The sequence below is a fragment of the Petaurus breviceps genome, unplaced genomic scaffold (genome assembly GCF_028583685.1).
Source record: "Petaurus breviceps papuanus isolate PSGF00001 unplaced genomic scaffold, PetGlider_PUasm1.0 90388, whole genome shotgun sequence".
Lineage (NCBI taxonomy): Eukaryota > Metazoa > Chordata > Mammalia > Diprotodontia > Petauridae > Petaurus > Petaurus breviceps.
Window position 1 is genome coordinate 49,863 of NW_027187237.1, and position 18,436 is coordinate 68,298.

At 47.0% G+C, this 18,436-nt stretch overlaps 2 protein-coding genes across 2 annotated transcripts; one reads left to right on the forward strand and one right to left on the reverse strand.

Annotated features, from left to right (window-relative positions):
* Window positions 1-309: 309 nt before the first annotated feature.
* On the reverse strand, window positions 310-13,381 carry UBQLN4 (ubiquilin 4). Its single transcript, XM_069108506.1, has 11 exons — window positions 13,210-13,381; window positions 12,139-12,290; window positions 8,269-8,522; window positions 7,194-7,456; window positions 5,989-6,147; window positions 5,272-5,494; window positions 4,268-4,407; window positions 4,014-4,097; window positions 3,413-3,528; window positions 2,645-2,828; window positions 310-2,234 (listed from the first exon to the last, which is right to left on the reverse strand). The coding sequence occupies exons 1-11, from the start codon at window positions 13,345-13,347 to the stop codon at window positions 2,082-2,084; spliced, it is 1,866 nt and encodes a 621-aa protein (XP_068964607.1). The 5' UTR covers window positions 13,348-13,381; the 3' UTR covers window positions 310-2,081.
* A 1,567-nt stretch (window positions 13,382-14,948) lies between these two features.
* On the forward strand, window positions 14,949-17,695 carry LAMTOR2 (late endosomal/lysosomal adaptor, MAPK and MTOR activator 2). The gene is made up of 4 exons (XM_069108509.1): window positions 14,949-15,146; window positions 15,722-15,884; window positions 17,080-17,169; window positions 17,498-17,695. Exons 1-4 carry the CDS (start codon window positions 15,079-15,081, stop codon window positions 17,552-17,554), a joined length of 378 nt encoding a protein of 125 aa, XP_068964610.1. The 5' UTR covers window positions 14,949-15,078; the 3' UTR covers window positions 17,555-17,695.
* Window positions 17,696-18,436: the final 741 nt, after the last annotated feature.

Sequence of the window (18,436 nt, forward strand, 5' to 3'; positions counted from 1 at the left end):
TAGATACAATGACTTTGTTGTTTTTTCCAGGCTTTCCTTCATTCTTACCCTGGCCAGAGCTATAAGGAAAAGTACTTCTACAAGGATGACCTCTCAGTTTTAAATTTCTCCTAAGACACTGTGACAACCAGAGTCCTTTCTGTTGTCTAACATTCACTTATGGTATTATTGCAATATAAGCCTCTTCTTCCTCTACCTTTTGAAGGGACAAATCCCAGTTTTCCTGCCATAGAATCTCCTTCAAAGCTTCAAACCACAGATTGGCTTCTGACAGTTTTCTCTTTCCCAGAAAACAACACCAATACACCCTCACGACAAAGATCACGCCATTTATTTACACGGGGTTGGGGGAACAGGGTAGGGATGAGGCATCTGTTCTCTACTATCTTGGTCTCCAACCCCACATCAAAAAAAAAAAAAATGACTTCGTCACCACTTTCTCCTTCAAATAGGGTTTTCCGGAATAGAAGACAAAAGGAAGAACTTGGAGGGGGGAATGAGCACAGAGGTAAGAAAGGCATAGGCTCAGGATACAGAGGCTTGAGGGCCCCCATCCCTCTTCTATCCTATGATCTTAAAGCACTTACCAGTATTCAGAGGTTGGGGTGACTATGTACATGTGTATGTATATGTGCATGTGTATGTGTGTGTGGAAGGGGAGGGATGGTTGGGTGATATCCCTACCCCTTTTCAAAGGGGCATGCTCATCCTTTATTCAGCATCAAGACTTCTGCATACCAGCTATTCCCATCCCACCCCCAGACTGGCAAACCCTCATTTCTCTTTGGGGGTGATGGTTCTACAACTAGAACATAGGACCCTCCCTTCTGCAACATCCCTGAGGGGCAGGGAAAAAAATTTCAGCCCCTTCTGGGACAAACCCTAATTCCCAGGGGAGGGCCAAAGGCACTGGTCACTTCAGACCTGGACAAGCCCCTGGTGGTCTTGAGCACATGGAGAATGTGTTTGTGTCTGTGTTGGGGGGACGGTGAAAGGGAAGGGTTTAACAACATTCTGTGCTTAGGGGTTATGTAGTCAACAGGGACCATTGTGTGTATTGAGAATTACCCCCTCTCCCTTCTAATTCCAATCCCTAATTAAGACTTATAAGTCCCTTCTCCTAGATTCATTCTCCACCCCCAGTCTAGCAAGCCACAATTTTCCCTTAGGGTTGCTGGCTTTTTCTAGTTTCTGACTCTCTACCCATTCTGACCTACTCCAACAACTGGGACATCCACTCTCTCCTCCAGGAAGCTTCACTGTGCCCCACTCCATATCTGCAGCACTGATGTCAAGATCCCTAGCCGGCAGGATCTTCCCACCTTGTTTCTATATCCTGAAAGAGTGATCCATCTCCCATCCCAATAGGGAAACAATTTCTCCTTTCCTCTTTCAAAGAAGAACCCATAAAAGAGCTGTGCACCTAAACAGTGTTCAGAATAGGAATATATAGTGGGGGAATGGAAAGGGGGGTGTCTTAGATTAACTGCCTGCTCTACCTGCCCTCTCCCATTTGGTAGCAAAACTCACAACCCTTCATTGGGGGGGTGGTTAAGTTTGGAGATAGGACTGGTGGGAAGTGTCGTGGGAAGAAAGCTGGGGTATGGCCAGAATTAGACACAAAAAGATTCCATAATCAACTAGGAGGGGCAGCCCAATATCCCCTAAAAGACTAAGGCGATCAATCAGGACATCCTATGACTCAGTTCCATTAATGATAAATTATGGAGAATATGGGGGGCAGTAAGGGATGTAGTTGGGAAACCTCCCCAAAAAGTCAAAATTGCTTAAATATCTCTTGCCAAAAGTCAGGCAGGGTCAGAATGGAGGAAAGATGTACAAATAGAACCAAGAGACTCAAGATAGAGCTATGGGATTGGGTTGCCATGCCCCAAATGCCTCTCCCCTTACTGTCCAAAGAGGCTTGAAGACCAAGAGACAGAGGGTGAAGTCATAGGAGATGAGGTTATGGATTTGGAAAGGTTGGGGAGCTGTCAAAGGAACCAAACGATGTAGGGAAGGTCAGTGTTTAGGTGTGCATATGTGGATGGGGGGTAGGGTGGAGGGGATGGACTCAGGGATTAGGAGGGCTGAGAGCCCAGCAGTCTCTCAATGGCTGCATTAATATCCCCACCCGTAGCAATCAGGGCCTGCAGGTTAGCCTCTCGGTTGATGAAGCCCATGGCGTTGAGTTGCTCCAGCTGTTGCTGAAATCGAATCTCTGGTGTCTGAACCTGGAGGGAAGATACCCTGATGGTAGGATTCATCCTGCAAGTATATGTTCTTGGGGACTGCTGGCCAAAGAAAGTGGCTGGATGAGACTCAACTCCCCTTGAAAGGAAAACAGTTTGCCCAACAATAGAGAATACTGCTCTCCCAATCTTGCCTTAGTTTTCTGAATCCAGTGGGTTTAAAAATTAAATGGAGCCTCTGTTGGGATCTCAAAGAACTGTCTGGATTCATGGACTCAAGAATTGGAAAGGACCTCAGAGAATGAACACCCAGTCCAACCTTGGCCTCACAAAGCCCTCTTCTCTGAGATAAGGAGAAGCGAAGCCTATAGCCCCACAACCAACATCCCTTGACTCCCTTTAAGCACTTCCCCTAATACAGATACATGAAACCCAGCCCAGCAAATACACACCTGGGAATTTCCTCCTCCAGCCAAAAGCTGAATCATTTGTTGCATCAGCTGCTGCTGGGGGCTGGTGGTGCCCCCTCCAGGAGAGGCACTAGCTGGCGTGGATGGGGAAGTGATGGGGGGCTCTGGGCCACTGCTACCTCCTGCAGGGGGAGGTGGGATCCGGGGTGCCCCAAAGTTGCCAAGGCTGTAGGCAAGAAGAGATGTGAATCATCAGTCCATGGTATGCTGAGAGATGGAAAGACACCAAAGACACATGGATGGAGCTAGAATGAAAGTAAGACAGAGAAATAGAAAAGAGACACAAAGAAAACACAAGAGTTCGATGGAGACAGACACAGAAGTCCAGCGGAACAGGACAGAGTACAAGATTTGGAGACAGGAAGACATGGGTTCAAGAACTGCTGCAGAAACCAACTATGGGATCTTGAGTGAGTCTCTTAATGTCTCTGGGCCTGTTTTCTGATCTGCAAAATGGGGATAATAACAGTACCTACCTCACCTGGTTGTTGTGGGGCTCAAAATGAGATAAATACACAAAGTGCTTTGTAAACTTTAAAGTGCTACATGACTAGCAGTCATCATGGCATGAAAGAGTAGAGAGCCCTCCTTGATCGATCATTAATCTTCTAAACGAGTTTGGACAAGTTACTCTGGTCCTCATCTGCAAAACAGAGCTCGTGAGGTAGGAGTGGCCTCTGAGTCTTCATCTCCTAGCTCTAATGCCTGACGCTGAGGAGAGGGGCTCTGAAGGCTGCACAGTTGCCTCACCTGGGCACCAGCCCTGGGGCCTCCGTCTGCAGCGTCTGCAGCCCCTGTTGAATCTGTAGCAGGGCCTGCATGGCCCGGGGATTGGTGAGAATGGACAGCGAGTCTGGGTTCTGCATCTGGTGGTGGGAAAAAAAAAAAAAGAGGAGCTTGGGCAAACCACCCCCCCCTCCGCAGAAAGAAAGGGAGAGGAAGGGAGAGAGGAAGAAGGAGGACTCAGAGCAGCCCTAAGCCTTACACCTTAGGGCAAGTGTCAAATTCCTTGCCTCAAAACTCCCCAGGAGTTTATTTACATTAAAATGTAATTGGGAAATGTTTAACAAAATAAATAAAAATACAACACAACAGACAACATTAATTTGTGGTTTCCTAAGTCAACATGCTGTCCCAGGGATCTATTTCTATCTGAACTTGACAACATTGTCCTAGGAGACACCTTACCTCTGCCATGCCACAAGGTGCCTGCTCCCCCACATACTCACATCTATATAGATACTTCCTCTAGGTCCTCTGCCCATATAACTGGAATTCCTCCCCCTAGTAATCTAAGTCTTTCCCTTTAGGGATTCAAACACCACCCCTTCCTTAGAGTCTCAGATCTCACCTGCTGTAGAAAGACAGGGAGCTGGAGCCTGAGCTGCTCCTGCAGCTGGGGGTTTCCAGCAAACAATGGGACATTCACCATCATCTGCAGAGATGAGAAACCTATTAGTTGGGAGCCCAGGCATTTGAGTTCTACACAAGCACCAAGCAGGGAACCAGGAACCAAGATCTTGGAGGAAGCTTGGATGACGAGTCCTTTTCAGCTCAGGGATGAGCTCTTCCTCCAACAAAGCTCCCTCTCACCCAGTTCAATACCTGAGCAGCAAAGTCGGGGTTCTGGGCAAGCGTCTGCATCATACTTCGCATGTATGGGGCAGAGATCATGTTTTGCATTAGCTGAGGATTCTCTGAAATTTGCTGGAGAAGACCTTGCATCTCAGGGCTATTAAACATCCCTAGAAAGGGGAGAAACCACAGAAGTGGAGAGAATTTAGACGTGAATCAGAAGTCATATTTCATTCATTTCTCATCATACTTCTAGGTGCACAGCTCAAAAAAACCAATAAGGTAACACTCACTTGGAGGGTTTTCCTTCCTCCCTATCCCCATTCAGAGCTAGAACATTTCCCTGCCATTTCACTAAGGAAAGATCAGTATTCCCAAGGGATCTGAGTCTGCTCCACTCCCCGGTAGCAGAGAAAAAGGAGGGTCAAATGTAAACTGAACACATCTTCCTGTCCAGCTGTATAAGGTTGCAGTTACTGTCTGAACATAAGCTCCTTGAAGGCAGGGCCAGAGCCACCATCGTTTTGGTGTTTAGCATAGTATATGGTACATAATAAGCACTTAATAAATGCTTAGTGAATGACTGATCTGGGAGAGGATGGGCATGTCAGGTGTTTAGGGTTTCTCTTCCCTTGGAATAATTCCAGGAGATTCCCAACCCCTTTAACATAGCCAAGGGAAGGAAACCCACTGGATTAGATTCCCCCCAGTGGAATGTAAGTTCCTTGACCATGCGGATAGTTTTCTGTTCTGGTTTCCCCAGAGTATTTGAGTTCTACAGTTCCTTGTACATATTAGGTGCTAAATACTTGCTGCATTGGATTGTTTGATTAGAGTGAGAGAAACCAGGACGGGATTAGAACCAGCTGCTTTCTAACTCCTGTCTCTACTCCACCCTGCAGGGACCTCATGTCACAAGGCTGATTATCCAACTTCAGATGTGAATATCCTTCGAAGGGGTGAACAAAGTTCTGTTCCTGGGTGGGGGATGCTGTGTTGACCCCTCTAAACTCCCCCCACCCCCCACAACATACCTGACCCCAGGCTAGCTGCATTGATCCCAAAGGGGTTGGAGACTGTTGGGTGCACCTGGCTGGTCCCTGAGCCTCCGGTGCCCTCCCCAGCGGGCCCTGTGGCCTGGGAGGTGGGGGCTGAGGGGCTCCAGGGGTTAGGGAGGGGCTCCCGGTTCTCAGTCCTGAGAGGTTGGGAGGAGGAGCTGTCAGAATTCCCCGCCATTGAGAAGGGATTGTTGCCGAACTGGGAGGAGGGAAAAGTTTCATATTAAGGAGTGAAAACAAACCTCTCCCTAAAGCTTCCCCCACCCCATGGAGAAAGAAGAGAGATGGAAATCTATTGAGTTAATTGTACAGACAAGCTAATAAGGGCCTGCAGATAATCTGGAATCATTTGTTTCTATGACTGGCATCAACATTTCTGCTCTTCTTATTTCTCTTGCTCAGCCACCATCACGGTCTCTAAATTCTGTCTCTAGCACCTGGCATAACACTCAGGACATGGGATGATGATACATCTTCTCATCGACTGTGTAACTTTTGGCCTGGTACATACCATACCCACATACCCTTATTGGGACCATCTCCTGGCTGAGTATTGGGGTATGAGGGATAAGAAGAGACAATCACCCCAATCGTCCCAGCTTCACATCTGAAAGGTCTTTGATCATTAACCACCCCCTCCCTCTAAGACACGAGGTCGTGGAGCCCCTCAGCCCACAGGTCACTGGCTCCCACCTGTTCCCGAGCGGCACTGAACATGGGTTCCTGGATATCTGTGTACATGCGCCGCAAGGCATTGTATCCCCCAGGGATGCTCTCTAGGTTGCTCAGGGCCCGGTCCTGGTTGCGCATCATCTCTTGCATCATGGCAGGGTTTCGAGCCAGTTCCATGGTCTGGCAGAAGGAAAAAGATAGGATGAGACCTGAGACCAGAGGGGGGCTGAGGATGGGGCAAATCCAGCTCCCCATCCCATCCTGCCTTTCAGGGGAGGAACACTAGCAGATTAGGAAGTAAGGAAAACAGATATCCTCCTCCAGGGCTGGCTATGTCAACATAATATTTAGGGGCAAAGAGAAGACCAAGACATGATGGGACTACAGAAGAGAGCCAGGGTTTTGGAAGGAGCTTGGCCTGAGGTCAAAATGAACTGCCAAGAAAATCCAAGTAAGAAGAGTCCAACTGGTTCTATGTGCCTTCCTTTCACCTCTAGCTAGGAGGATCAGGGATAGGGGCTCCTTTGGAGGCAGATGGCTTCTTCCTCCAGGTAGCCTTCCCAAACTGACCTCAACTTTATCCAACCAATCCCTTCCCATCCTCCCACCATGCATCTTCCACCTTCTGGATTTTTACTCTCACCAAACCCAAGCATCTCAGCATTAATCAGGGAAAGAGGGATTAAACCATGTGCACAGTCTGTGAATAGGCACTCTCCACCCCTCCACATCCAGTCTCCACTCCTCTTATGTACCACATTCCCCCTTCTGAGTAACAGTCCCTCTCCCCACTTCCTTCCCTCCTATCCCTGCCCCAGTAGAATGTAACTTCCTTGAAGGCAAAGACTGCTTTTCATCTTGTCTCCATATTTCCAGTGCCTTATACATAGTAAGCACTTAATGAATACTTGCTGGGTTGGACTGAATTGGATCAGAAGTCTTCCCAGATTTTCCCACCTCAACCCATTTCCACCATGATAATATCTAAAAGTCTGTCCAGCTGGATTGACAGTTTCTGTCTCCATGCTGGCAACTGTGTGTCTTGGGGATGCATGTTTTCCCTATTAGACCTGAAGCTCTCGTAGGGTAGGTCATCCCTCTTTTTGTTCCCATTGAGGGACCAGCATTGAGAGAGAAATAATCTGTCAAGGAAGGGATAGTGACAGAAAGGTTAAGGACAAAAGGTTGAATGGATTCCCACCTGCTTCTTGAAAACACATACTCACCTGCCTCATTAACTCTGGGTTATTGAGCATATGACTGATCTCTGGATTCCTCTCCATGAGTTGCTGCATCTGTGGGTTGGCCATGATCATGTGGCGCATCAGGTCAGGGTTGGACATCATGTCTTGGACAAGGGGGTTCTCCATGATCTGGGAGAGCATCTCAGGGTTGGACATCAGCTGCCTCTGCATCTGCTGTTGTAGCTCCATGAAATTAGCTGAACCAAGGCCTAGGTTGCCCAGTCCTAGGATGCCCCCAAAGCCAGCTGCAGGAAGGGGAGCTGAGTCATGAATACAGCACAGACATGCTGCCATGGATCCCACCTCTCTGTTCCTACCACAACACTAATTCCCTCTAGGTTTGGTTACAGATGTTTGCTCAGAATTGCTCCTTCCCCATTCCTTTTTACAAGGCCCCATTGGTCCCACCCCTACATACATGGGGGGCTTTATCACACTGTTCCTTAGCTTACCCTCGAATCACTTTCCTTAAGAACAACATGTTCTATTTCCTTATCCTGCTCTTTTCCCAAATCATTAGAGCTTCCTTCTTGACAATATCCAAACCTAGCTCAGCAGCCAAGGCCCCCCAGGACTCTCTCTCTTTATTCTGATTCTATCCCAGGCTCCTCCTTCAGGACAGAGACTGCTTTTGCCTTTTTTTGTAGCCCTAGTGTTTAACACAGTGCCCAGCAGATAGAAAGCACTTAGGAAATGTTCACTAACTGATCTCTTAGGTACCCTCAGCCTGGCTCCATCTGGAGCACCTGAATTTCATCACCCCCTTTCCCTGCCATCCAACACTCCCTTTCTAATTATGTTTAACATTTCCCTCTTCCAAAAAGTCTTCCCAAACTGACCCCAACCTTCTCCTCCCTCTCAGCATTCATAAACATGATAAAACTTCGATCCCCAACCTAAGGGTTTATCACATTTCCTTCCCTCAGTACACAACCACAGTGGGAGTTTTTCAAGAGCAGGGGACGCATTTCTGCCTCTGGATTTCTAACACTCCAACCCAAAGTGGAATACCAGCATGTGAGCACTCCCTCCCCAAGTTCCTCCTCAAGTGGCTTACAGAGTATGGATGCAGGCCCACTAGAAGGCCCATCCCCAGCTCCTGGGCTTGGACCACCTCCACTGTTCCTCCGGTTTCCACTAGCAGCATCAGGGACAGAGCTGCTTGAGGTGGATGGCTGAGCAGGGGCAGCAGGTGAAGCTGTCGTGGGGGCAGGAGCAGAAGCAGCATCTGGGGCAGAGGAAGCAGCAGTAGCAGCGGTGGCAGCAGCAGCAGCAGTAGCGGTGGAGGCAGCAGCAGCAGGATCTTGAGCCCTGAGGACAGATGAGGAAAATCCTAAACCCAGAACCCAGGAATCAAAGAATTATGGAAGCATAGAATGTTAGAGCTAGAATCACAACTCCATACCCCTCTCCATCCCTAATTTACAAGGAGGCTCAGATGGGAAAGTAGTGCTAACTTAGAAGGACCAGTCCTGCACCAGAACTGGCCCCCTAACATCCTGCTACATGACTACAGGCAAATCACTCAGTCATTCTGAGCCCCAGGGGGGAGAAGAAGAGAGAAAAAGATGAAGAAAAGGCATTCTGCCCCCCCCCCCCCATTAGAAATGTTTCCTGCCCAGGGTCACATAGCCCCTTGGGGGTAGACCATCTTGCTTTTGTGCTTCTATTCCTAGTCCTTAGCACATAGCAGGGCTGGGGAAAGGCACAGCAAACTGTGATTTCATTGGTATTCTCTAGGGGAAGAAACTTCCTCTACCAAGTTAGAAAACAAATATTTATTAAGCACCTACTCTGTGCAGGGTACTATGCTAAGTGCTTTGCAAATATAGCATCACTTGATCCTCACAATAACCCTGAGTGGTAGGTGCTCTTACTGTCTCCATTTTACAGATGAGGGAACTAAGGTAGACAGAGAGGTTAAGTGACTTGTCCAAAGTCATACAACCAGCAAGTGTCCACCGCACCATCTAGCTGCCTACCAATATAAGTTGACAACTTCTCCGTAACTTAAGAGTTTTAAAGAACTACCTAGAGCAGTGAGAGACTTGCCCAGGGTCATATAGCCAATATGTGTCTGAGGTAAGACTTGAGCCCAGGTCTTCCTGGCCTTCAGGCCAGCTTTCCATTCACTATACTGCATAGTAAGTGTTCATTCCTCCCTCACAACTTCCTGGGGGAAGTTGTACATATAACATTCCCATTTTACAGATGAGAAAACTGAGACTCAAAGAGGTCAATGATTTTGTTGCCCATAGTCACACCGTTAATAAACAGGAGTTCCAACACTTGAACTCAGAGTTTTCAGCTCCAAGTTCGGTGCTCTTTGCCCACCCAATCAGCATACCTAGACTGTCATAGAAGACAATGTTCCCTCTCCCAAGAACCTGTTGTTCTCCAGGTCACTCTCAGGAAGTCCTTTCTTTCTTACTCTAACCTCCAACATCCATGCTGGAATTTAGCTTAAATAAAAAAATGTTCTTTTTTTAACATCCTACTAATTCCTCTAAACTAAGGGTTCCAGAAAAGAGCCAAAAAAAGGGCCAAAAGGTCCAACAGAACTAGAAAAAAGAAGTCTACCAAGATACAGAAGGAACTAAATACATACAGACAGCTAAGGGGAAGATAAGACTCCTGGACCTGGATTCAAAACCTGCCTCAGACGTTTATTAGCTGTGGGACCTTGGGAAGTCATTCAACTTCTCTTGATCTATTTCTTCATTTGTAAAATGGGGATAATGGCAGTATTGACCACCTAAGGTATGGGCACTCATATATTTAAATAGTATTATACATATATGCATATTATAGGAATATAATACATATATACACACACACACAGATATATGTATGTGTATGTGTGTGTGTGTATGAATTAGGGAAAATTCTTAAATATAAAATTAAAAGCCATGGGCAAGCAGTTTCCAAACAAAAACTGCTAACTATTGACAACTACATGAAAAAATGTTCCAACTCACTAATAATAAGAGAAAAGAAAATGAAAAGAACTCTGAGGTTTTACCCTATACCCAGAACATGGGCAAATATGACTAAATGTTAAATGGTAAATGGTAAATGTTAGAAGATATGAGGGAACATAAGCACATTCATGCACTATTGGTAGAGCTATGAACTGGTCCAACTGTTCTAGAAAACAAATTGGAACTGGGCTAGAAAAAGTCACTAAACAATATATATATATATATAGATCAAATGAAGGTAAAATGGCTCATAAAACTTAAAGTGCTGTATACACACATTTTATATATATGTACACACATACATACATATTTTATACTTATGTATATATAAGTACACACACACCTCCCCACCCCCACTCCCACTAATATCAATAATACCAGTATTGGGCCTCCTCATTTTGCACCTGACTACACTACTCTGGGACACCTGTGACTTCACCAGGCCCCAAGAAACTCATTATTGGGAAAATCTCATCATCTTGAAAGATCTTTTCAGCCCTGAGACTTCACTTCTTTACTACCCTCTGCCCTTCTGGCTGAAAGGTGGTACCATGAACATTCAAATCTCTGTTTAAGGGGGGAGCTCAGCTCAGAACATCTCATTTCTCACCTGGCTTCACTCCTCTGGAACTTTTCTGAGTTCTCCACCAGGTTTCTGAATCAGGTACCTATCCTTCCTCCTTCCTTATCTTCCAAAGTTAGATTGGAAACTCCTTGAGGGCAAGGACTTTCTTTCCTTTTTAGCACAATGCCTGACATATAGTATGTACTTAATAAATGTTTATTGACTTAGCAACTGATTTATCGACATATTCTAAGGAGGTCAAGGACAAAGTGAAGGAGTCCACATACACAAAAATATTTATAACAATACTTTCTGAGACAGCAATAAACTGAAAATAAAGAAAGTGCCCATCAATTAGAGCATAGGATCATAGATTTAGAGTTGGGAGTCCATTTTTCATTTTGCAAACAAGGAAACTAAGAACTGGTGAGGTTAAGAGATTTGCTCAAGGTCAAAGAGGTTACAAATGTTAGGCAGGGTTTGAACCAATGTTCTGATTCTAGATCTAATACTCTTCTCAATCGTACCATGAATGTAATGGGATATTGTTGTGCCATAAGAAATAACAAATAAGAAGAGTTCAGGGAAACTTGGGAAGACTTAAATTAACTGATACTGAGCAAAATGAGCAGAACCAGAAGTTTATTATGATAATGTACTCAATGACCACACTAATGTAAAGGAAAACAATTAAAGCCATCAGAACATTAGGTAGCTAGGTAGTACAGTGGGCAGGAGCTCTGTCAGTGTTGAAGTTCAAATGAGGTAAAATGGTTCATAAAACTTAAAAGTGCTGTATAAATGCTAGCCATCATTACCTGATTCCAAGCAGTGACCAATATCAAATTCAAAGGACTGAAAATGGCCAAAAACACTTTCTTCCCCTTGACGGAAAAATGAATGACTATAAATGCAGAATGAGATATCTGGCTGAAATAGTCAATATGACACTTTGTTTTGCTTTACTACAGTTTTCTTTTTTGCTACAAGGAAGAGTATTATTTTGTAGGATTGAGGAGGACAGAATTACTGGAAAGTAACATGGAATGAAAAGTCATCAATAAAATTCTTTTCAAAAGAATTTTTTTTAAAGAAATGGAAGGCTAATAAGGGATCAACCTTCTCAGCAAGGATTTTAAAAGGAAGGCATTAGCCTCCATTTTCCCAGGGAACTAACACTATAGCAGGAGGATGTTAAGTTAAATTTTAAGCACTTAAAATCCCCAAAATGGCAATCAAGACTATAGCATCTCCTTCTCTGACCTATTAACAAGTCCCACTGGGTTAGGATGAGTAAGAAAGCAGAGATATTGACCTTATTGACCAGTAGCCTTTCAAGGACCATTCAAAGGGTAACTCCTATTGGTTATCCCAAACTTACTTCTGTGGGGTCTTGATCACCAAATGGACAGTGAGCCCATCCTTGATCCCATGCTGATTTAATGTGTCTCCATCTTTGAGAATCTTGCCAGCGAAGATCAGGACAAGCTGGTCTTGCTGGGCCTTAAACCTCCGGGAGATCTCCTCTTTGAACTGTGACATCAGGTCAAAAGTCCAGGGTCAGTGTGGCCTGCCCCACAGCAAGACTGTCCAACAGCTCAGATTCTTCTTTAGAATCCTTTTACTCCCTTGCTCCAATTTCCAGCCATCAGAAATCTTTCCTCCAATCTAGCATCTCTATGTCCTGCTGTATACTCTCTGATGAGATGAAGTCCGTGGGGGCTAGTCCTCCCTTGATCACTGGATTCCGAGCTGGAAGGGACCTTATGGATCACTTAGTCCAACCCCAAAAGATGAGTTTAACTGACGGGGTGAAAGGGCTTGTCCAAGATAAGCAAATGAGCTTAAATTCAAACCGGGTTTTTTGGACTGGGACAAAAGACCCACAGCATCTCACACCTCTCAAAAAGTCCTTGCTACTATTAACCTTACTTTCCTCACTTAGATCCAAAGCCCATGTCCCCCCTTCACTGTCCACCTTTAAATATTGGGGGGGGGGGGCCTTATCTTTAAACTCATTCTAGGATGGAAGCAGTGAAGGACCAAGCCAGCCTACAACAAACACCCCATGGGGGCAAGCAAGGCCTTAAAAGGGAAACGTCTGAATGGGGGGCTTGGGGCAGGGGAACATCCTCCCCTCACCCCTCACTGTCAGCTTCTGGCCCCTCCGAGCTCCAGGACTGGAACTGGGGCCACGTCGCCCCCTTACTTTCTCCCCTGCCCGGACCCTCGTGGGTCTGGGTGCCCCCAACCCCATTTCTGCAAACCTCTTCGCTCCGCGCCCCGTCGGTTCCCTCCCCCACACCATGTGCCAGAGGCCCCCTTGCTCCCCTCCCCCAGCCTTGCCTCTCCGCCCCCTCCATCCCTCTCCGCGCGCCCGCGCCCGGCCTGGCCCCCAGCGCGCCGCTCCTCCCGCCTCCGCGGCCCGCAGGATGGACAGCGGCGCCCCTACCTCCTTAACCGAGGCGCGATCGCAGATCACGATCTCCTCCTTGTCCTTGGGGGTCTTGACGGTGACCCGGATCGGGGGCCCTGGCCCCGGCTCGGCCCCGGTTCCGGTCCCGGTCCCGGCCCCGCTCGGCTCCGCCATGCCGCCGCTGCCGCCGCCGCCCGCCCTCCAGCCCGGCCCCGGCTCCTCCTCCCCGCCCGGCCTGGCCCGGCCACGGCGTCCCCAGCCCTCCCCCCCCCACCCCAGCCTCCTGCCCGCCCTCCGGTCCTCCCCCACCCTGCCGCCCGCCCCGCCCCACGGGTCTCCGCTTCCCCTCCTTCTCTGGCTCTCAGCGGCTACAGCGCCCCAAGCGGGCCGGGGGCGTTACGGCAACGCCAGGGACACGGCTGTGCCGGGACGCAGGAAGCTCACTAGACTGGACAGTCATTGATTTTAAAGGGTCCTGAGGGTCCCTGGATGGAAAGGTCGCTTACCACACTGAATGACGAGCTCCCTGGACAAAGGAGAATCAAGAAGACCTGGGTTCAAATATGGCTTCAGATGTTTACTTTGTCAATGGATGGATGGATGAAAAAAATTAAGCTTTTACTCTCTGCAAAACCCCGCCCCTGCCACCTAGTACGTGCAGAATATTTATTGACTGACTTACTATTACGTCCTGGGGAAAAAGTAAAGTAAGAAAAGTCCCTGATCTCAAGGAGCTCAGGTTCTATTGGGGGAGACAACACACAAGGAAGAAAAAAGAGAAATAAGAAAGTGGTCAGTGCCATGGCTACTCTTCCTGGGAAAGACCTGGCCCAGAACAATGGTTTTTCTGTCTCTAGGCCTTATCAGCTTCTCTCCTTCCGATAACATTATCTTTCCTCTGAGGGTCATTCCTCCTCCCCTAGTTTAGGGGTCTTGCTTCCTCTTCAGAAGCAAATAGCCTCAAAACCCTCCATCTTTTTTGGAATCCTGTGTAAAGTATCTCCTAGTCACTAGAGTCTAGAAGATCTTGTACTAAATAGGAATATGTCTGGGTCCCTGTGATTTCTTTGGTGCAGAGAACTCCCGGGTGAGGACATTCCTTTTACCAATGCAGCTCAGCACCTTCTCTGCAATTTATACCCTTAGTTGCCTACAGAAAAGAGGTTAAGTGACTTTCTCACATTTACCCAGTCAAGGTTATGGCAGGGGCAGGACTTGAACCTGGGTATTTTTGGCTAAATAAATGCTTGTTGATTGATTGGAATCTAACAGCTGATGCCTTATGCTGAATTCTCTCTTCTTCTAACCCCTTCCCTTAAATAAAGCAGAATGCTGTAGTGAAAAGAGTACTAGACAGGGAAATAATAGCTCACATAGGAGCTAGCTGTGTGACCGTGGGCAAGCCACAACTTTTCATCTTCATCTATATAAAATGGAGATTAATAATAACTTGTCCTTTCTATCCCACATGGTTGTTATGGGCAACTTAGGTTTAGCACAGCGCCTAGCACATAATAAACGCTTAATAAGTGCTAGTTGATTTATATGAAAGTGCTTTGCAAAGTGCAAAGATTTGCGCACACACAAAAATTAAATGCATGACTTATTACATACGAACCACACTATTCCCCTTTCCCAGAACGGGTTGAATGTCCTCTGGATTCTTTACTACTCACAAGTTTGACTACGGCTCCCAAGATGCCTCGCGAGCTGAGGAAGAACTACAATTTCCAGGGCGCCCTGCAGCGGAGGCCTGCAAGGATCATTCCTCATGGAGACTACAACTCCCAATGTGCCCCAGGGGAAGCGGCCAGACTACGGGAAGCGTCCCGCAGAGCCCTAGCCGGGGGAGGACCCTAAGGATCCGGGAGGGAGACCCGGTTGCAGGGATTCGGAGCCGTAGTCATGCTTCGCCCCAAGGCCCTAACCCAGGTACTAAGTCAAGCCAACACCGGAGGCGTCCAGAGCACACTGTAAGTGTTGGGATGGGGGCGGGGGTCCCCTGGGGAGAGGGGAGCAGTAAGCAGTGCTTCTAGCTGGGATTGGGGCAGCCTTTTAGCCCGGCCTGGGAGTGGGGATGGGGAGTGGGAGCTCGGCGTACACCAGGAAAGGGGGGAATGACTCCAGGAACAATAAGGTGTAGGAAGAGAAGGGGCACGCTATCATTCAATCCATCATTCAGCCAAGCAGCATCGATTAAGGCATCCCTACTAGGTGCCAGACATTGGGCGGGGATCTGGGGGATTAAAAGACAAAAATGAAACAAACTTTGCCTTCCTAGAGTTTGAGCTATTAGGGAAATGAAACATGGATGAAAAGTGGGTGGGGGGGAGGGAGGGAGGAAGAGAAATTTGAGTTGGGGGGGAGGCAGGGGAAGGGAGGAGAAGAAGGTTGTAGTTTTCAGAAAGTGTGGTGGGGAAGGCTGATAGCTTTTAGCCTGGGGCCCCACCCCCCTGGGAAATCTAGGAGAGGGAACTCAGGCTTCTCACCCCTGGCACATTCATAGAACTCTTCTGTCAGTCATTTTAACCATTTCCCCTCTCATCAGGTTGCTGAATAATGAGGGTTCCCTGCTGGCCTACTCTGGTTATGGGGACACCGACGCTAGGGTCACTGCCGCTATCGCTAGTAACATCTGGGCTGCCTATGACCGGAATGGGAACCAAGCCTTTAACGAAGACAATCTCAAATTCATCCTAATGGACTGCATGGTATGAAGGGAAAGAGTGAAGCTCCTGGAGGGGTGGATTTAGACTAGATTCCCCTTGGTGGGTAGCTTCTTAAGGTCATTGATTTAGGGCTAGAAGAGAACATAGAGATACTTTAATCCAATCCCCTTATGTTTTATGGATAAAAAAAACCTGAGTGCTAAATGATATGCCCAGGTCACAAACATAGCAGAAGCCCAGATTAAACTATGTTAATAATGGGATGAGTGCTGGAATTAGATTCAGAGAACCCGGGTTCAAATATTGTCTATGTTACTTAAATGTCTGGTTTTCTCAGGCCTTCCTTTCTTAGCCTCTCAGAGCCTCAGTTTCCTTATCTGTAAAATGGGAAGTTTGGATTTATTGATCTTCAAGGTAGCTTGCACCTTGAAATTCTTTGTTTTTTTTTTTTTGGAGGGCAGTTGGGGTTAAGTGACTTGCCTAAAGTCATATGGCTAGTAAGTGTGTCAAGTGTTTGAGGCCGGATTTGAACTCAGGTCCTTCTGACTCCAGGGCCGGTGCTCTATTCACTGAGTCCCCTAGCCACCCCTGCATCTTGAAATTCAATTCAATTTGACAATCATTAAGCCCCAGACCCTGTGCTAAGAACTGAAGGTTCTAGGACAAGGCATAAAACAATCCCTGTTCTCTGTGAGTTTATGATCTTCTGGGTCTTTAGTCCTCTGACTTCAAATTCAGTGTTATTTCCACTGCATTCTGATTACTTTAATTCAGTGGATAGACCTGGAGCAGATCCTGGATGGTTGAAGGGAGGAGACAGAAGCTCCCAAGTGCATCATCCGGGTGGGATCCCCACAACATTCTTAGGGTAGAATTTCAAGTAGACCTGAAAGCAAGGATTTAATTTTGCATTGCATCCAGAGAGACAATTTCATGTGCCTGGGGCTCTGCCCTGACAGCTTATAGGTTTTCTGAGAATGAAATACTTCAAAATGAGGACAATACATGAGAGTATATGACTATATATGATCCTAAAAAAAGATCACAGAATCCTAGATTTCAAGCTGGAAGACACTTCAGAAGTTGTATTCCAACTCCCTAAGGAAATTGGAGCCCAGGGAGTTTACCTAAAATTGCACAAGTATTATATTATTCCAGAAAATGGATTCTAGGAACCATGATTGGGGTCGACTGGGGCCAAATAAGCAGTCATCTGTCACATTTCCCACCCCTGCAGGAGGGCCGGGTAGCGATCACTCGGGTGGCAAACCTGTTGCTGTGTATGTACGCCAAAGAGACTGTGGGCTTTGGAATGCTGAAGGCCAAGGTGATCCCTCATCCCATCTCCTTTCTTAAAAAACCTCTCCTGTTCTTGCCATGCTGTAGAGTTACCTTTTCTCCTTTAGACTCCCACCCCCTTCATGCCCTCATCTTGGTAGTTCTGAGCTCTCTTCCCTATTCCCAACCTTTCTCTAGAGTGGGTAGAAATGAGGAGCTCAGACATCTCAGTCTTATTCCCTGGGAAAAAGAGTATATGGGGCTTAAAAGCTTATGATGATGGGGGTGGAGGGAGTGGAACTGGGAGTCTGGATGTCCCAGTACCTGACTCTGTCAGGCATTGTTTTTGTGGCTAAATCAACCTAACCCTCTTACAGGCCCAGGCCCTGGTCCAGTACCTGGAGGATCCCCTCACTCAAGTGGCAGCGTCATAGCAGTCGGGGTATAATGGGCTTGAGAGTGGAGATGAGGGTGGAGGGCTAACCCTTTGATGGGGGCAGGACCCCCAGGAAACCTTTCCTGAGGTATGAAGGGAAAGTTTTCCAATCTCATTGAATAAAATATTTAACACCTGTCTTATGTCTTAGATTCTTTCTTGATGGGCATGTTTTTGGGGGGAGGTACAAAGGATTAGGTTTGTTCTGTTTGGCCTCATTGGGAAGTGAATGAAAGTTTCAGAGAGGCAGATTTAGGCTCCCACAGGTCAGGAAAAACAATTAGAGCTGGCCAAAAGTAAACTGGGCTTCCTTGAGAGGGGGTGGGCTCACCCCTCCTTCAAGGTCTCAAAGCAGAGGAAAGATGACCACTTGTGGGGTATGTTAATGATGAGGATTTCTTTCCTGTATGTATGGATTGAACTAGAGAGCTGCTGAAGGCCCTTCCAACTCCCAGATTTTGAGACGGATAAGGGATCACTCCCAGGGTGAATTTTTAGTAAATTCTTTCCCCTCTCATCAGGAGCCAAATGGTTTTTGGCTTTGGTTTCCCACCTATCATCCATAATCTGCAGTATGCCTGGATGGATGCCTGAGTTTAGGGTCACATTTTCTACATGGGGAGCTCAGTGCCCCAACTTCCATTCCAGGAGGGTCATGTGACCATTTTACTTCCTTCCCCCAACCTTTAGGCATGCCCATTTTGAATCTGTTTCTTAGTTTGGAAGATGAGTAAGAGCTACCAGGGACATTTGGCTTCCTTCAAGGGTTTAACTGCCTTCCCACCCCCAACACATACAAAGATGAACACAATCTTAACTTGGAATCTGAAAGTTCTTTTCATATGTGTCGGCAGGAGTATGGGGCTGGGAAGGAAGCCCC